A 17,333-nucleotide genomic window follows, 5' to 3' on the forward strand; every position below is an offset into this window, starting at 1 on the left:
ATATGACTCTAGGAAAGTAACTTAACAGCTATCTGCCTCAGGATGCTTATCTGTAAAATGAGAATAATACCTCCTAAGGTTATTGTGAGGACCAAATGAGATAAAATACATCATGTGCTTTGCAAACCTTGAGGCACAATATAAAGGACAGCTACTGCTAAATGGAAGCCCGACTCCTTGGAGAGGAAAAATAAGAGTTCTGTGTAACCAAAGGCAGTAAGAAAACGCCTTTCCTGAGATGCTTGGTGGCCTTGTCTTACAGTGTTCGTGGTGAGAATAAATAAACAAAAGACCTGACATGAAGATTCATGTAGCTTATGTGTCATCTGTAGAAGGAGATAAACAAGTACAGAATTTCTGTGAAAAGCTTGATGCCTCCCAAACCAAGTTAACATACACTTTGATACTCCGTGAACTCACTGCAAAGATTGACAGAAAGGTGGCAAAAGTTATGTCAGAAAGTATAGTTTTGGTTTAGCAAACAAAAGGAAACAAAGTCTTGTTGATTCCTCTGATAAAAGACCATCTTTTCACACCACTGTGCTTCTGGTGACGCTATATAGCTGTAAATTACCAAGACATCAGCACACGGTTCATCCAAAGGGGAGCAGAGAGAGGAAAGCACATAGTGGGCATGATTAGACTGTAGTTTGTGAATAAATAGTAGAAAGGGTTTTATTTATTAAAAATACTAACTGCTTGAATTCTTGCTTTCTAGTATTGTAATCATGCCCAGTATGAAATTTTGGTAACAATTACAATGAGAAAATATGAAGTGAGTTCACTTTTTCAGGCCACTGTTTAGTGAATACCCACGTATCAAATAATCTTGAGTATTATCTGAAACCAGTAACTAAAAGTCAAGGTAACTTTGAATAGGATGACAATTCAGAATAAAAGTAACTATTTAACCAATGTTGTTTAACTAATTCTGGTGATCCAGAGTGATTTGGAGGAAGTGAAAGAAATCCTTTCTTTTTTCTTTCTTTTATTCAGGATAAGGGTTATTGAAGCCAATTCCTCAAAGATTCAAATGCAACTAAAGAAATTAAGACAAGTTAGGAAAAAGGACATTGTAAAAGAAGTAAACTATCTAACAACTACCATAAATCCTTCAAGGCCCATTCCAGGTACAGTATTTTATTTGATATCTTAAAGAGAGTGAGAGATGTTTGAACTGTTTCCCTTTATAATGTGTTATATTCACATATATCTAGATTAAATTCTGTGTGATTTAGGATTAATCTGGGTGGATATAGATTTGCCTTAAAAAAAAGTGTACATTTATTTGGCAAGCATGAGTGTCCATTTTATTTAATGGATTCTAGGAGGAAACAAAAAACATTAGAAGATGTGGCAAACCCTTCACGAGTGTATAGTCTGGTTGCAAAGATAAGACAGAAACCTATAAAAATGCAGTAGTAGTGGAATATATTGTGGGAGAAATATCTTTGATTTTGAAATATGTTGCACTTAATCCCTGTCTTCAGTATTACATTAACTCCAAGATGTCACATTTAAAAAGACTCCTGATAAACCTATAAAATAAGGAAAATGCAGAATTACTCTCAGGCCTGTAAGGGCCCCTTACTTCCTTACTTGGTGATGACACTAAAAGAAAAAGGAGCAGAGGTTGCTACAAATTGCTTGGTTTTTAGAATGTCTAAAAATATTAACTGCAGGACAAAAGTGGAGGAGGCCTGTTCTTGGAGACCCAACCTTCCCCCTTCCCCATTTGGCAGCCAGGAGAGGGGGACAGACAGCAACCGGAAGCAGCACAGTGGGCATCCACACCCCTTCCACAGGCCAGCTGATGGCTCAAATGTGCAGTGAGTTTTACTTTCAATCCAAGGACCCCCAAGCCACTTAGGGCTAAACTTAGAGTTTTAGATCAGGAGCAGAAAAGGCTTGCAGTCCATTTGGCAAATTGATATCTACACATACAAGTAAATAAAACAGACATACAGAATTAATATAAAATGGGTTCTGTGAAATTTAGATTATTGATTGATTGAATAAAGGTTGTAGTTAATCACTGGAATCAATATTTACCGATCAGATTTAGACTTGATATGCTTTAGTTTATAGAGTCTGTAAGAATTTATGCTCCTCACTCTGTTGGAATCAATGCTTTGAAAAGGAGGAGGGAAAAAAGGAAGATGAGTCATCTGGTGATAAGATATTTTTCTCTCATTCTGGGCCTTCTTGGTGCTAGGCAATAGTTATCACAGGAATTTTTAGAGGATGTTAATTAAATTTGTTTTTTCCATCATCATAGATTCTGGCAACCCCTCATGAGGAGTCAGCATGATTAAGCAAAATGTTTGCACACCTTTTACCTTTGCTATAGATTACAGTCTTAGTTTAGTCTGTATCACTTACCCTTGTATAACTAAATGTAAAAAAGCTGCTTTGTCAAGATGTGTCTTTCGCTACTGAGGATCTATTGATCTTATTTATTAGCAGTTACTAACCTTGCTAATAAATTTATCATGCTCAGAACAGTTTCTCTTTATTACAGATTTTTATTGTGGCAAACTGGGTGGGAGTCTGGGTGGAGACTGGGAAAGGCATTGTGTAGGAGGTAGCATTTGACCTGAGCTTAGAAGTTAGGGTTTTTAAAAGGTGGAGATGAGAAGGAAGTGTATTCCAGACAGAGAGGACAGCTTGTGTGAAGGCACAAAGATGAGAGATGGAATACTGTATATGGGCAACAGAAAGGAGTTCAGTTTGGTTTATCCTGGAAAGTGAGATTGGAACCAGGTTATAAAAGACTTTAAATGCCAAACAAAAGAGTTTAACCCTAAAGGAAATGAAGAATCACTGGAGCTTCTTGGATGTTGTTGAGTGTTGTAGTCAGGCCTATGCTTTAGGAATATTAATTTGGCAGATGTGTGGAGGAGGAATTGGAAAAGGGAAGCAACTTAAGGTAGGGAAACCAATTAGTAGCCCAAGTGAAAGGTGATAAAAGCTGGGAGAGAAGGCGTCATGTGGGAGATGTGTGGCTGAGAAGGGAGAGTGAGAAGTAAAGGATGACTCCAAAGTTGTTTACCTCTGGATGACTACAAGGATGGTGTTGCCATCAATAGAAATAGAACAGTTTGGAAATGGGGTGGTTTAGGTACCAGTAGGGAAAAGTGAATTCTGTCTTCAATATGTTGAGTTTGAGATGCTTATGAGACTCCCAGTTTGAAATTGAAACTATCCAATAGGCAGTTGGTGATTTGGGATTAGAGCTCAGGAGAGAAATTGGTTATATAGATCTTGCAGTCACCTTTATAGAGATGGTAATATCTAACACATTAGAACTGATGAAACCACCAAAAGAAATGGTGATGAGAGAAGAGGACAGAGCTTCAGGGGACACCCACATTTAGAGTCTAGAGAAGGAGTTTACAGTTAGATAGGAAGAGAACCGAGAGAGCAGTGTCTCAAGAACCCAGAGAGAAAGGATTATCCTGGAGTAGAGGGTGGTCAGCTGTGTCAAATGCTGAATATTGATCAAGGATAAGGACTGAGGAAAGGCTGGTTAGAGATAGGCAATTAAGAGATCATTGGTAACTTTGGAGAGAGCAGTTTCAGATGAGTGATGGTGTCTTAAGCCAGACTATGGTGATAGGCATTTGCAAAATATTATTTTAAAAATAACTGCAACTTTTTTATCAGTTTTTGTTGCAGAGGATAGAGGGTATAGGAAAATTCAAGAACTCAGTAGGACCTCCCATGTTATATCAACATGTCCTTAAGTACTTGTTGATTTTGGTGCTAAGTGGGTATAGGGTATAACTGTGGTAAAACATGTAGGTAAATATATTTAGCAGTAGGAAATGAAAGAAGCCAATTGCTTATACTTTGCCTTGAAATCTCATACCTCCACATCATGAAATCCTTGAGAAAAAGTTTTTTAGACCTTAAAAGGAGGCTACTAACATCACATAAAAAAAGAGAAAGAGATTGATTGATTGTATTTTAATAGACAAGAAATACCTCATCATTGATTTTGAAGTCATTCCTGAATCATTTTTCTGTATATATTCACCCTACTGAATTATTAGTGCAAAGAGATAAAGCCTTTACTCTTTAGTAAGGGGTTGTCATGTGTTGTTCAGAGAGAGTCAAGAATAGACCTATCTGCCATCTTCTCCCCCCACCTTTTTCAAAGAAAGACTTTAATTCCTTTCAGGAGAGGAAGTATAAGTTTGGGGCCCTATCTTGAGGGTCTACTCTCTGCTGTTCTTAGAGGAAGGGTTACCAGGATAGAGCTATTTCTGTCTGATTCCTTAAATATTGCTAGTGTAGGGGAAGTAACTTTAAGGTTCAAGCTAAACTTCTTATCAGTATGCATTAATAGTGAAAAAGGATTTTGTGGTGGCAAAATATCAGAAATTGAGGGTTTGCTTTTTGGGGAATGACTGACCAAGCTGGGGTATACGAATGTAATGGAATACTATTGTGCGATAAGAAATGATGAACGGGCAGATTTCAGAAAACCCTGGAAAGACTTCCATGAACTGCTGCAAAGTGAAATGAGCAGAACCAGGAAAACATTGTACACAGTATCAGCAACATTGTATGATGATCAACTTTGAATGACTCAGCTTTTCTCAGCAACACAGTGATCCAAGACAAGTACAAAGGACTCATGAAGGAAAATGCTGACACCATATCCAGAATTGATGGACTCTAAATGCAGGTTGAAGAATGCTTTTTTCACTTACTTTGTCTTTTCTTATGTTTTTTTCCCTTTTGATCTGTTTCTTCTTTCACAACTATGACTAATATGGAAATATTTTTTACATGGTAGCACAAGTGTACACTATGTCAAACTGCCTACCATTTTGAGAAGAGGGGAGGTGAGGGAGGAAAAGAGAAAAATTTGGAACTCAAAATCTTGTAAAGATGAATATTAAACATTTTCTTGACATATAACTACAGAAAAATAAAATACTATTAAGCTTTAAAAAAAAAATTACATGAATAAGAAAAATAGTGAAAATGGGACCTCAAGCTTTATATTCAAGACTTGGCTCTCTTCTCACCAGATACCAGTTCCATAATGAACACGTATAGCAAAAAGCAAAGAAACTAATTTATCCAAATTGATAGCAAAACAGAAACCTGAGAAAGTATACATAGGAGAATGTATACCAGAAAATACAAATTATTTCCACCATTGGGAGCAAGATAGTTTACTTGAAGGGAGAGTCCTGGATCTCATCCAGAGGGAAATTTCCCAAAGACTTTGATTATCAAGCTAGAGAGAGGGACATGACAGAGACCGGTAGCTCCTCTCTTTTGGGTTTCTTCCCAGAGTCTTTATCTTTCTTCAGTGATCTGAAGACAGATTGGCATCACTCAACTTGTCTATTGAGCTGGACGCTAAAAAAACCCCAAAGAAACTGATTAGACTCTTCTCTCCCACTTTCAACAACTCTGCCAGGCCTTCATGCAGGTGTGGGGCATTGAGTAATCAATCTTTGCCACTGTAGGAGTCTACAATTGGCCCTTCAAACCAGTTACACTAATACAAACTAGAAGAAAAAATAAAAATGAAAAAACAAAGATGGCATGCAGTTAAAGTAGCTTGAACCTGATCTGTTCAGTCAGTCAGTAATCATTTATTAAGTACCTACCATGTGCCTGCACTGTGTTAAGTGCTTGGAATACAAGCAAAGTTAAAGGCTGTTCCTACTTTCAAGGAACTCATAGTCTTAATGGAAGACACAACATGCATAGAACTATGTACAAATAAGCTGTATATAGGACAAACTGGAAATACTCAAGGAAGGCCCTAGAATTAAGGGGGACTAGAAAAGACTTCTTGTAGAAGGTGGGATTTTAGCTACGACTTGGAAGTTAAGGAAGCTAGGAGGCAAAGATGATGAGGGAGCACCAGGAATGGAGGGATAGCCTGTGAAGATTTTCAGAGTCAGGAGATGGAGTATCTTGTTTGAGGAACAGCAGCAAGATCAGTGTTACTGGATCATAGAGTATATGGTAGAGTGTAGGGTAGAAGTTTGATGTTGAAAAATGGGAAACAGATGGGAGAAATGACTGACACAAATGAAAACCATCTTAAGAAGTTTAACCAGTGTAAATACTATGTTTTAATGAGGAAACCAAAGGAGCCTAGATATCATCTCAACTCAGTAAATAATTGATCTCTTTGTCACATTAAAAGTAATACCCCTTTCCTCCCTTCCCTTTCCTTTCCTTCCTTTCTTTGGACAAGTTGTCCCTCTCATAGCATTAAGTGGGAGGCTGCTTCCCTCATTCTCCCTCCCAGAGATCACTGATGTTTGTTCCCATCAAAACGGGCATCCCCTGACTTTCTGCTTTATTGATAAATATCTTTGTTTCTGTTGATGATATAGCATATTGGCAAATCATAATAAAAAATTGTAGCACTTTCTATTTATGCTTAGTAAACTCCCCATGTCACATTTTTATTTATAAGTTTTTAAATTATAAGCTTCACTATCAAGAAAAATTAACATTCAAAATACATATAAGAACAATAAAAATACATAGAAACAAGCATATAATTTGTAGTTTATTTAAAACATTTACAAATATTTAAACATTAACGGAATAGTAGTAATTGTCCTGTTTATTTCTATTTCCCCGTATCAATATCTTTTCTTACCTTTCTAGATTTTTGTCAAGAGTGTATTGTTATTGTTTACATAATCATAGTCAGTGAGGCATGTGGTGTAGTGGAAAGAACAGAGACTGGAAACAAGATCTGAATTTGAATCTCATTTCTGACAAGTGTGACTCTGGGCAGCACACTTATCCTCTTTGAGCATTAGTTCCTCATCTGTAAAATATGATTAATAATGCCTGGAGTACCTTCCGTAGAGTGGTTGAGATGATCAAATAAAATCATGTCCATAGGGTATCCCAAAAGTCTTTGCTGTTTTAAGGTACAAACTTAAAACTATACGGAAATTTTTGCAACGTCTTATATAAAGTGATTTGCAGGGCTTAAAACATTATATAAATGCCAACTATTGTTTTTTTCTTTTTTCTGTATTACTTCTGTATTTTTTATGTTTTTCTGTTACTTATATTTGTCATTTCTTATGGTGTAATACTTATAGTGTAATTCCACTGCATTCATGTCACAGTTTGTTGAATTATTTCCTAGTTGTGGTACCCATAGATTGTTTTTAAAACTTGTTTTCATAAAATTTAATCAATTTGATTTCTGATGTGTCTTTGATCATAATGAATTATTTTTCAGATATATTTCTGATTTTGATATGTTGATATATTAACTTTTTAATTAGTGATATTACTCTATGGTCTTTTTTATTTGTCTTGTTATTATTGGGGTTATGTCATCTTTTCCGTGTTTTAAAAAATTGAACAGTTTAATATCTCTTTATACTTTATGTTTGACACGATAAAAATTCTGTAAATAGCTTGTGTAATTTTGTTTGCCATTTCAATAGGTATGACCCTAGCAGATTCTGTCAATCTGGATTCTCTTAATAAATATCTTGCTCGTCTTGAAGAAAAATATAGAGAAATTAAACACCATGTGATGATAAAATACATCCCACATGTAAGAAAGACTGACTTAGATGAAGAAAAGATCCGGGCTTTGCAGAGGCGAGATATAGCTGAAGCACTAAACAATGAATTACGATTTCGGTATGAATTTATTCTGTAAAAAGCTTGAAATATGTATTTTTGCTATATTTAATATTACATGGTTTGGAATCTAGTACATTGATTATTTTTATCTTTATAGTCATAGAAAAACAGAAATGGTTTTAAGTGCATTTTCTACCTGGATAAAATCTGACATGAGTATTTCTTTTCAAGACTTCATAATCCAAATTAATAAAACTCAAAGACTTTTACAAGGTAACATATTTTTAAAAATAATATAAATCATGGAAGACACAACTCCAAGGCAAGGACTTGGTCATTTTTAATTATACAAAGCTTAGGAATGGGCCTAAAATATGTCCAGAGGCTGCAGAATTGAATTTAGCTTTGCTACCAGTGTCTGTGACCAGTGAGTCTGTTGCTTTAACTTTTCAAGTAATCAGAGGAGGTTACCTGAGGAGGAGAACACTGGAATTGTATTAGATCAAGAAAGAGGGAGATGGTAGGGAATCTGTGGGGACAAGGATGATGTTATGTTATCCCACGATTGTATAAAATCCTTGAGTTAAATGTATCCTTATTGGGCTATATTTAGGAAATGATAGGTTTCCAGGGCTAAATATATCTTTAAACATCTGTGCCTGTTTGTAACATTTCAGGTGATCAAAACCTTGTTGAGGAGTTACTTGAAGAAGACCCCAACAAAGCTAAGGAAGCTGAAGTGTTACTTGACTACATCGAAAGGCAAATAGAAACAGCTCACATGCAGCCAATTAATGGGCTATTGTTCAGTTTTGAAACTTTAAACTTTTTTCTAGCTGGCAAATTAATGTTTTATAGAATATTTATTTTTAAAAATAAATCAATGCAAAGAAATTGCTAGACTGAGAGCTTAGATTTTTCAGGATTGATGTAATGTTAGTGCAAGTGGGTTTTGTTTTGTTTTTTTTACATTTTTCAGCCCATTCTCCAGGCCCGAAGCCATCCAGAATCCTACTGTCTTGGTTAATGCTGCTGCTTTTTTCATCATGCTCAGGCCTTAATACTTAAGAAGACACATTTCTTCCTAAAGCCTTAATCTTCCTACTGCATAGGAGGTTTAAGGAGATATTGCCTAGTAAACTCTATAAAAATAATGAATAAATGTGGGCTCATTAACTAATTAATAAACCTCATTCTGTAAGATGATGTTAAGGATAAATATCATTTTGCTGTTTTTAGCTGTTAATTTACTGAATGCAAAAAACAGGAAAAAAAGCTATGTTATATTACTTGAGTTAAAATGTGTTACTCTCTTATCTTCCCTTGAATGCCCAGTTTGGGATACGAGAGAAATACTTGTTTTATGTTACCAGATGTTATTATTGTTATCATCATTATCATCGTTATTATAATTACCTACCCTCATACTAGGGGATTCCAGCATACATATCTGAGTGTGTGTGTATGTGTATTTGTGTGTATATATCTCAAACTCCATAATCCCCAAGTTCCTCAACGTACTTTTTCTTCTTCACTTAAGCCACGCACAAAGATGGGCATATCTTGACCTTGCCATCACCTACAAATGTACCACTTCTATGTTTATGAACTCTGAGAATCTCTTATCTGATCACAATCTATTAGCTTTCCATATTTACCTCTGCCATCCAATACCAAACCTTGTTCTTCATTCATACTGAGACCTCCATTCCTTTGACCTGTCTAAGGCTATCACCCCTTCACTCAGTTACCCTCTCCTTTCCCTGTTTTGACACCAGTTAAACTAGTTCAGTTCTACACTGTCCTCTTGAGTCACCAACTTGCTTATTATATTGCCAGTTTTTTCCAATATAACCTCAGCTTTTGATCACTTTCACTGTCCACTGTCTTTGATCCTATCTATACACATGCTGCTGAGCAAAGGTGGAAGAGGTCCCTCAACTGTTCTGACTGGGTTCACCACATATTTATGTTACATAACCTCAACTGAACCTTCGCTGCTGCTAGGAAATCCTTTTAGACCCTACTAATTAGTTCATTATCTTATTCACCACAACATCTCTTCTAACCCTTTTCAATCCTCTTCAAACCTTCCATGACTCCTTACCAACCTTCTCAGATGAGAACTTTGCCTTATATTTTGCGGAAAAAATTGAAGCTATTTGCCAAGAATTCTTTTTTCTTTCTTATCTTGTACCACTCAGATTCTTTTTGCCATTATCTCCTTTTTTTTCCTGTATCACATAAAGAGGTGGTCATTCTGGCCAAGACAAACCCCTCAACATATACCTTTAATCTCATTCTCACCCATCTCCTTCATCAGATTGCTCCTTCTGTCATCACCATTCTCTCACTTATCTTAATCTCTCTCTGTCTATTTGACCACTTCTGTACTGTCTATGAACATGCCCATATCTCCTCCGTTCCCCTAAAAACCTCACTTGATCCTTCTTTCCATATCACCCCATTTCTCTCCTGCCTTTTGTGGCTAAACTCCTTGAGAAGTCCATCTAAGATAAGTGCTTTCACTTCTTTTCTCTTCTTCTTTTCCTAACTCTATACATTCCAGCTTCCAATGTTATCATTCAACTGAAATTGCTCTCTCTCTAAATATGCCAGTGATACGGTGGCATATTGCCAAATCCACTGGCCTTTCAACCTTCATCCTTCTTGACCTCTTTTCAGCCTTTGACACTGTTAATCAGGCTCTTATTGTTTACTCTTTTTAGATCATAAGAACACTATTCTCTCCTGGTTCTCCTATCTTATTCCTCCTTCTCAGTCTCCTTTGTTGGATCTTCTTTCAGGTCAAGCCTGCTAACTCTGGTTATTGCACAGGGCTCTGTCCTAGGGCCTTTTTCTTCTTCCTTCTACTCACCTCCAGTCAATGTCTCATCTCCAATTATCCATCAGACATCTTGAGCTGAATATTTTGTAGACGTCTTAAATTTAACATGTCCAAAACTGAACACATAATCTTTCCCACTAATCCTTTCCCTCTCACCAAACTTCCCTATTCCTGTCAAGGTTAGCACTGTTCTCTCAGTACTTCAGGCTGGCAACCTAGGTGTTATCCTCACTCTTTCTAACCCCTCTAATCAGTTGCTAAAACTTGTTGAGTTCACCTTTGCATTATCTCTTGTTTCATCCCTTCCTCTCCCCTGATTCTGTTGCCACCCTGAGATAGACCTTTATTTATTTACACCTGGACTATTGCAATAGCATGCTGGTTGATCTGCCTGTGACAAGTCTTTCCCCACTCCAGTCTATCCTCCATTTAGCCTCCAAAGTGATTCTCCTAAAGGGGAAAATCTGACCAATAAGGTCTGACCATGTTGTCCTAGGCTCCTGCTCAATAAACTCCAATGGCTCCCTATCATTTTAAGGAACAAATATAAAGTCTTTTGTTTAGTATTCAGAGCATACTATAACCTGTCCTCATCCCCACCTTACCTTTCCAGTTTTCTTACATCTTACAGCCCCCACATACTCTTCAAACCAGCGACACCGGCCTAATTGCTTTAGCATTTTCACTGACTGTCCACTATGTCTGAAACGATTGCTCTCCTCATCTCTGCCTCCTGGCTTCCTTTCATGTCCCAGCAAAAATGCTACATTATATAAGAAACTTTTCCCAGTGGTTCTTAATTCCTAGGTCTTCCCTCTGTGGATTACTTCCAATTTATCTTAAATGTAATTTTTTTTTGTCCAGAGTTATTTTCATGTTTCTCCTACATTAGATCGTGAACTCCTTAAGGGCAGGAATTGGATTTTTTACTTTCTTGTATTTCCAGCACTGAACATAGTGCCTGGCACATACAGACACTTAACAAACACATACTGAGTGGTTTATTCATGATTGGTTTTGCACTCTATTAGTGCTTCCTTAGCCTTATTCATAGTTTCTACTGCTGAGCACCCAAGAATATTAATTCTATGGGTTAGAAGTTACTTTTAGTTTTGAATTATGTTATTATGTTTGCATGTTTTATTATATCATATTAAGTCTTTCTTAGTCCTGTCATCTGTTATTAGACCTTTCCCTTCCTATTTTTTTTTAACCTATCACCTTGTTTATCTTATTGAGATGTCCTTTGTCACTGGACTTCCCTGTCATCATCTCTTCTACACATGGTTCATCCTTAAGATTATACCTAAAATTAGAATTTTGTCGTTTTTTCTATTTAATATTATTTATGTATTTTCTTTGGAAATATTTATTTTATAACATTTATTCTTTTTTCCTTCCACTGCTCTAGTCCTTCCCCTTCCATTAAGCGTTTTAAAAAAACCCTCACGGCAAACACAAATAGTCTCGCAAAGCAAATTTCTGCATTGAACATGGCCAAAAATGCATGTCTCATTCCGAATTTTGCATCCCTCTCTGGCATAATTCATCTCTAGTCCTATGTTTATCATTGCACTAATCAGAGTTCTAAAGACTTCAAAAATGTTTTTCTCTTAATGTCATCATGTGTAAATTGTTCGCACAGTTCTTCTGTCTTCACTCTGTATTTCCTCCAAAACTATCCATTTTATCATTTCTCATTTTCATCTCTTTTCAACAACAGTATTAAATCCTGCCAGATTCTTTTACTTTTATTGAGAGTTGTGTATTCCATTTCAGGTAACTGTGTAAAAATATAGAGCTCTTTTTACTGTGAAAGGAGAGAACAGATACTTACTATTCATTAGCATTTCATCTGAATTATGATATTATTTAAACATTCCATTGAGTATTTGTTGCCTGGAATCCTAAATACTAGGGAGATCTTTTATCTCTTACTAGATTTCTTCCCAAAGTTGGTCCTCTGGGCAGGAAACCTTTTTTTCTTAGAATATAAATAGGGAAATGGATAGAGTGCTAGCGTCATGCTCTGAAAGACCGGGATTTAAGTCTGTCTCTGACAAGATAATACAATCTTTGTGACCCTGGCCATATTACTTAACCCCTCAATACCCTAGGCAGTTGTCTAAGACCCTAAGTTGTAGAGCAAGTATTGATGGGTATTGGTAAAGGAAATATCCTATGAGAATTCTCTATGCCAGTAAAATCACAGGTTTGGTCCAAAACCAATAAATATCTCGTCGCCTAAAAATACTGTTTTGAATTAACTTCCATCTAACAGTAAGTCAGTCAACTAGTATTTATTAATTGCCTATTATATGCCAGGCATACTGTGCTAAGTGCCAGGGATACAAAGAAAGGCAAAAATGGTCCCTGTTCTCAAGGAGCTCACATTCTACTGGGAGAGACACCATGCAAACAACTATGTACAAACAAGATATATTAGATAAATTGGCCATAATTTCAGAGGGAAGGTACTAAGATTATTTTTAGTTTTTAAATTTATTTATTTTTAGTTTTCAACATTCACTCCCATATGATTTTGAGTTTCAAAATTTACCCCTTCCATCTCTTTCCCCCTCTCTGGAATGGTGTGCAGTCTAATAATAGGCTCTACTTATACATTCATATTAAACATTTTCACATTAGTCATGATGTATAGAAGAGAGAGTTAGAATTAATGGGAGCAACCACGAGAAAGAGGAAACAAAACAAAACAACAAAAGAACAGATAGTCTGCTTCCATCCACACTCAGACTCCAGAGCTCTTTCTCTGGATGTGGACGGCATTTTCCATCATGAGTCTTGTGGAGCTGTCTTAGATCCTTGCCTGGCTGAGAAGAGCTGAGTCTATCAAAGTTAGTCATTGCACGATGTGGTTGTTATTGTGTGGGGAAGGTACTAGGAGTAAAGAGGACGGAGAAAGGCTTTTTGCAGAAAGTGGGGCTTTTGAAAGAAACCAGAGAAACTAGGAGATGGAAATGAGGTGGTATGGGATACCACCAGTGAAATTGCCGGTGTTGGGGACTGGAGAATTGTGTGCAAGGAATAGCAAAGATACCAGTCAGTGACTGGCCCTCGAGAATGTGGAGGGGAGGGGAGAGGACTGAGGTGTAAGAAGACTGGAAAGGTAGGAAGGGTCCAGGTACTGAAAGGCTTTAAAAGCCAAACAGGATTTTATATTTGATCCTGAAAGTAATAGGGAGTCACTATTCCTATTGAATAGGAAGGGTGATACTGTCTTTTTCATTTTGTTTTCCAAAAGTTACTGCTGGTGTTATTAAAGAAATAATGGCAAGTATCTTGTAAATTCATTTATTACTTGAGACACTCATCTTAACTTCCTTAAAGAAACAAAGTGCTAGGAAGTGGTTTAATAATAATATTACAGTAATAGTCACTAGTATTTATATAGCACCTTGAGTTTTTCAAAATGCTTTACGTATATTATTTCACATTATCTTTGATCCCTACAACAATCTTATGCAGTAGATGTTATTATTATCCTTATTTTCAAATGAGAAAACTGAGTCAGAGAGTGATTAGCTGACTTGTTCAGAGTCACAGAGCCAATAGGTATATGATATAAAATTTAAACTCAGGTCTTCCTGTCTCCAGGTCCAATACTGTATCCACTATGTTACCTATTAGACTTAGAAACAGTATTAGAGGGCATGGACATGATTATGGTAATAGTAGAATTGCCTTTGCATTCTTTATTATATTATTTTCTACTTCATGCTTAATCTGTGTCAGACCATTTAATCAGTTGTTTTTTTTATTTGGGGGGCGTGGACATTACAAAATGTAATGATAATAGGTTCAACGAATTGTTTGTAAATGGTGAATATGAGTCTGCAGCTGTTTTTGCGGTGAACAGTCCCAGAGGAATTCTTCGAAATGTAGGAACTATGAAGAAATTTAAGGGTAAAGATTTCTATATGATTTTTTTTTTTTTTTTGTGAATGATGATGTGGGAGGAGAGGGGAATGAATGCACCTGTGATTTCATTAGTAGAAGGATCTCCCAATGCTGATATTCCCTCTATCAATGCAAATTAGCAGTTTATGGTATTAGAGAGATGCCTGGGATACTGGAAGTTAAGTGACTTGCCCAGGGTCACACAGCACGTAGCAGTTAGAGAAAGGACTTAAACCAAAGTAGTGTCACTTGAGTGCTGGCTCTGTATTCACTATACCTTGCTGCCTCTCATGGGAATGTCATATATGTATAAACATTATTATAAATTCCCTTTCTTTTTTATCCAAGAGGACAGCAAGGTTGTGAACAAGTCAATTAGCTTTTTTTTTTTTTGTCTACGTTCCCTCTTTGGTAAAATGAGAGGATTGGACTGAATGATTTCTAAGGTCCTTTACAATGTTAAACTTTAAGTTTTGGAGATACTGAGGTGGGTAAAGTTCAGTTTTTTAAAAAAAAGTTGTAAGTACCTTTGACTTTTGGTTAAATGTATTTTGTCTTGGAAAACCTGTATAAAGCCTAGTTTTAATTTGACATAAATCTCAAAGGTAAAGTTTTTGAGACAATATATTAGTATGTTCAAGTTACTCTTCTTTAACATTTTATTTTTTCCAATTACATGTAAAACAATTTTTATATTCTTTTTTAAAATTTCGAGCTCCAAATTTTTACCCTTCCTCTCTTCCTTCCCCTCTCATTGAGAAGACAAACAGTTTGATACAGGTTATTGCATGCGCAGTCATGCAAAACTTGCCATATTACTCATGTTGTGAAAGAAAACACTGACCCCTCAAAAAGACTGCAAGAAAAATCAAGTCAAAAAAGTATGTTTCAGTTAACATTCGGACTCTATCAGTTCTTTCTCTGGAGATGGATGGTCCTTCCGAGTTGTCTTGGGTCACTGTTGCTGAGATGGCTAAGTCATTAACTGGATCGTTGTACAGTGTTGTTACTGTGTACACTGCTTCTCCTCTTGGTTCTATCCACTTCACTTTGTGTCAGTTACTGTAAGTCTTTCTAGGCTCTTCTGAAATCATCTTGCTATTTTATATAGCACAATAGTATTTCACCGCAGTCATGTACCTCTTTGAAAATGAAGGATGAACACCAGTGTTACAACTTGTTTAGCCATTCCCCAATTGATGAGTATCCCTTTAATTTCCAGTTCTTTGCCACCACAAAAAAATGCTGCTATAAATAATTTTGTACATGTAGGTCCTTTTCCGTTTTAAAAAAAGAATTTCTTTGGGATAGAGACCTGGTGGTGGTGGTGTTGTTGGGTCAAAAGGTAGCATATGCCCTTGGGGCATAGTTCCAAATTTTTCTCCAGAATGGTTGGATCAACTTCACAACTCCCCCAAGAGTACATTAGTATCCCAGTTTTCTCACATCCTCTCTAACATTTGTCATTTTCTTTTTCTGTCACATTATCCATTGTGATAGGTGTGAGGTGATAACTCAGAGTTGTTTTAATTTGCATTTCTCTGATCAATAGTGATTAAGAGCATTTTTTTTTAGATGACTGTAGATAACTTTGATTTCTTTATCTGAAAACTTCCTGTTCATATTCTTTGACCATAAAATTTGACTCATTTGAGAAATGAGGCCTTTATCAAAGAACCTTACTGTAAACATTATCCCCCAGTTTTCTGCTTTCCTTCTGATCTTGGCTGCAATAGTTTTGTTGGTGCAAAACTTTTTATTTAATGTAATCAAAATTATCATTTTACATCCTGTAATGTGCTCTGTCTTTTGTTTGGCCATAAATCCTTCCTATATCCATAAATCTGATAGGTAAACTCTTCCAGGCTCCTATAATTTGCTTATGGTATCACTCTTTATCTAAATCATATAATCTACTCTGCTATCCACTTTTGTTTTATGGGTGAGTTCATCCTATTCACATTCATAGTTATGATTACTGTGTATTTCCTTCCACCTACTGTTTCCCCCTGTTTATCTTCTTCTCTGTCTAATCCTTTCCCCCAGAAGTGATCCTCTAAGTAGATTCTCTACTAATGCAGATTGTCACCTTGAGTCTTAAGAGAGTTTTTTGAAATGTCTCCTGAGAGTTTAAATGACTTAAAAGGGCCTCAAACCAGGATGTGTCTAAGTTTAGGCTTACACCTGGATTGTTCTGTCTCTGGCACTTGCTCTTTATCCACTGGGCTGCACTGTCTCTCCCTATGCCTTTATATTATCTTTTGGGTTACTTAAAATTGTGAATTTTGTAAGACTATGATGTTATATGACTCATGACCATTTAGTATATCTTGAGTTACCAAGGATCTTTTTTTAAAAAGGATTTTTATTGATATCTTGTGTGTGTGTGTGTGTGTGTGTACACCAAAAGAATTTCTTTCTCCCTTCTTTCTTCCATAGAGGCATCCTGTATAACAAATAACATTTTCAAGGAAAAAAAGGGAAAAATTAAAAATAGCAATATATTGAAAAAGTATGAAAACATGTACACTATTTGCCATCTTCCCCCCGCCCCCCCAGAGGAGTTGGGTGGGTCAGGGGAGTCTTCTTATTTCTTTGGGGCCATTTTTTGTTTGTTGTTTTTTTTTTTTGTTTTATTTTGCAGCATTCACTTTTGATTGTTTTGTGGGATTTTTTTTCCATTTACATTGTTGAAGTACTTTTCTGTACTGTTTCATGGCTCTGTTTTCTTCATACTTCACCAGTTAATATAAATTGTTCCATGATTTTCTGTATTCATCACATTTACCATTTTCACAGCGCAGTAATATTTTATTACATTCATGCACTACAATTTGTTTATCCATTTATCAATGAGCTGGTATCTACTTTGTTTCCAATTCTTTGCTACCAACAAAAAAGTTTTGCTCTAAATATTCTGGCATATTTTTTAGAGGGACTTTCTTATCAATAACGTCTTTGG

The 17,333-nt window shown here is 36.1% G+C and overlaps 1 protein-coding gene across 6 annotated transcripts in view; it reads left to right on the forward strand.

Annotated features, from left to right (window-relative positions):
- CLHC1 (clathrin heavy chain linker domain containing 1) overlaps positions 1-17,333 on the forward strand; it is a 56,477-nt gene that overhangs the window by 16,427 nt on the left and 22,717 nt on the right. For 5 of the 6 annotated variants that reach the window (XM_072635542.1, XM_072635545.1, XM_072635541.1 and 2 more), the window contains 5 exons: positions 997-1,130; positions 7,458-7,659; positions 7,760-7,875; positions 8,280-8,364; positions 14,271-14,377. In XM_072635542.1, the coding sequence (XP_072491643.1) occupies positions 997-1,130; positions 7,458-7,659; positions 7,760-7,875; positions 8,280-8,364; positions 14,271-14,377 (644 nt within the window). The remainder of the gene's footprint in view (positions 1-996; positions 1,131-7,457; positions 7,660-7,759; positions 7,876-8,279; positions 8,365-14,270; positions 14,378-17,333) is intronic. The other variant, XM_072635543.1, reaches the window with a different exon arrangement.

The sequence above is a fragment of the Notamacropus eugenii genome, chromosome 1, assembly GCF_028372415.1.
Source record: "Notamacropus eugenii isolate mMacEug1 chromosome 1, mMacEug1.pri_v2, whole genome shotgun sequence".
Lineage (NCBI taxonomy): Eukaryota > Metazoa > Chordata > Mammalia > Diprotodontia > Macropodidae > Notamacropus > Notamacropus eugenii.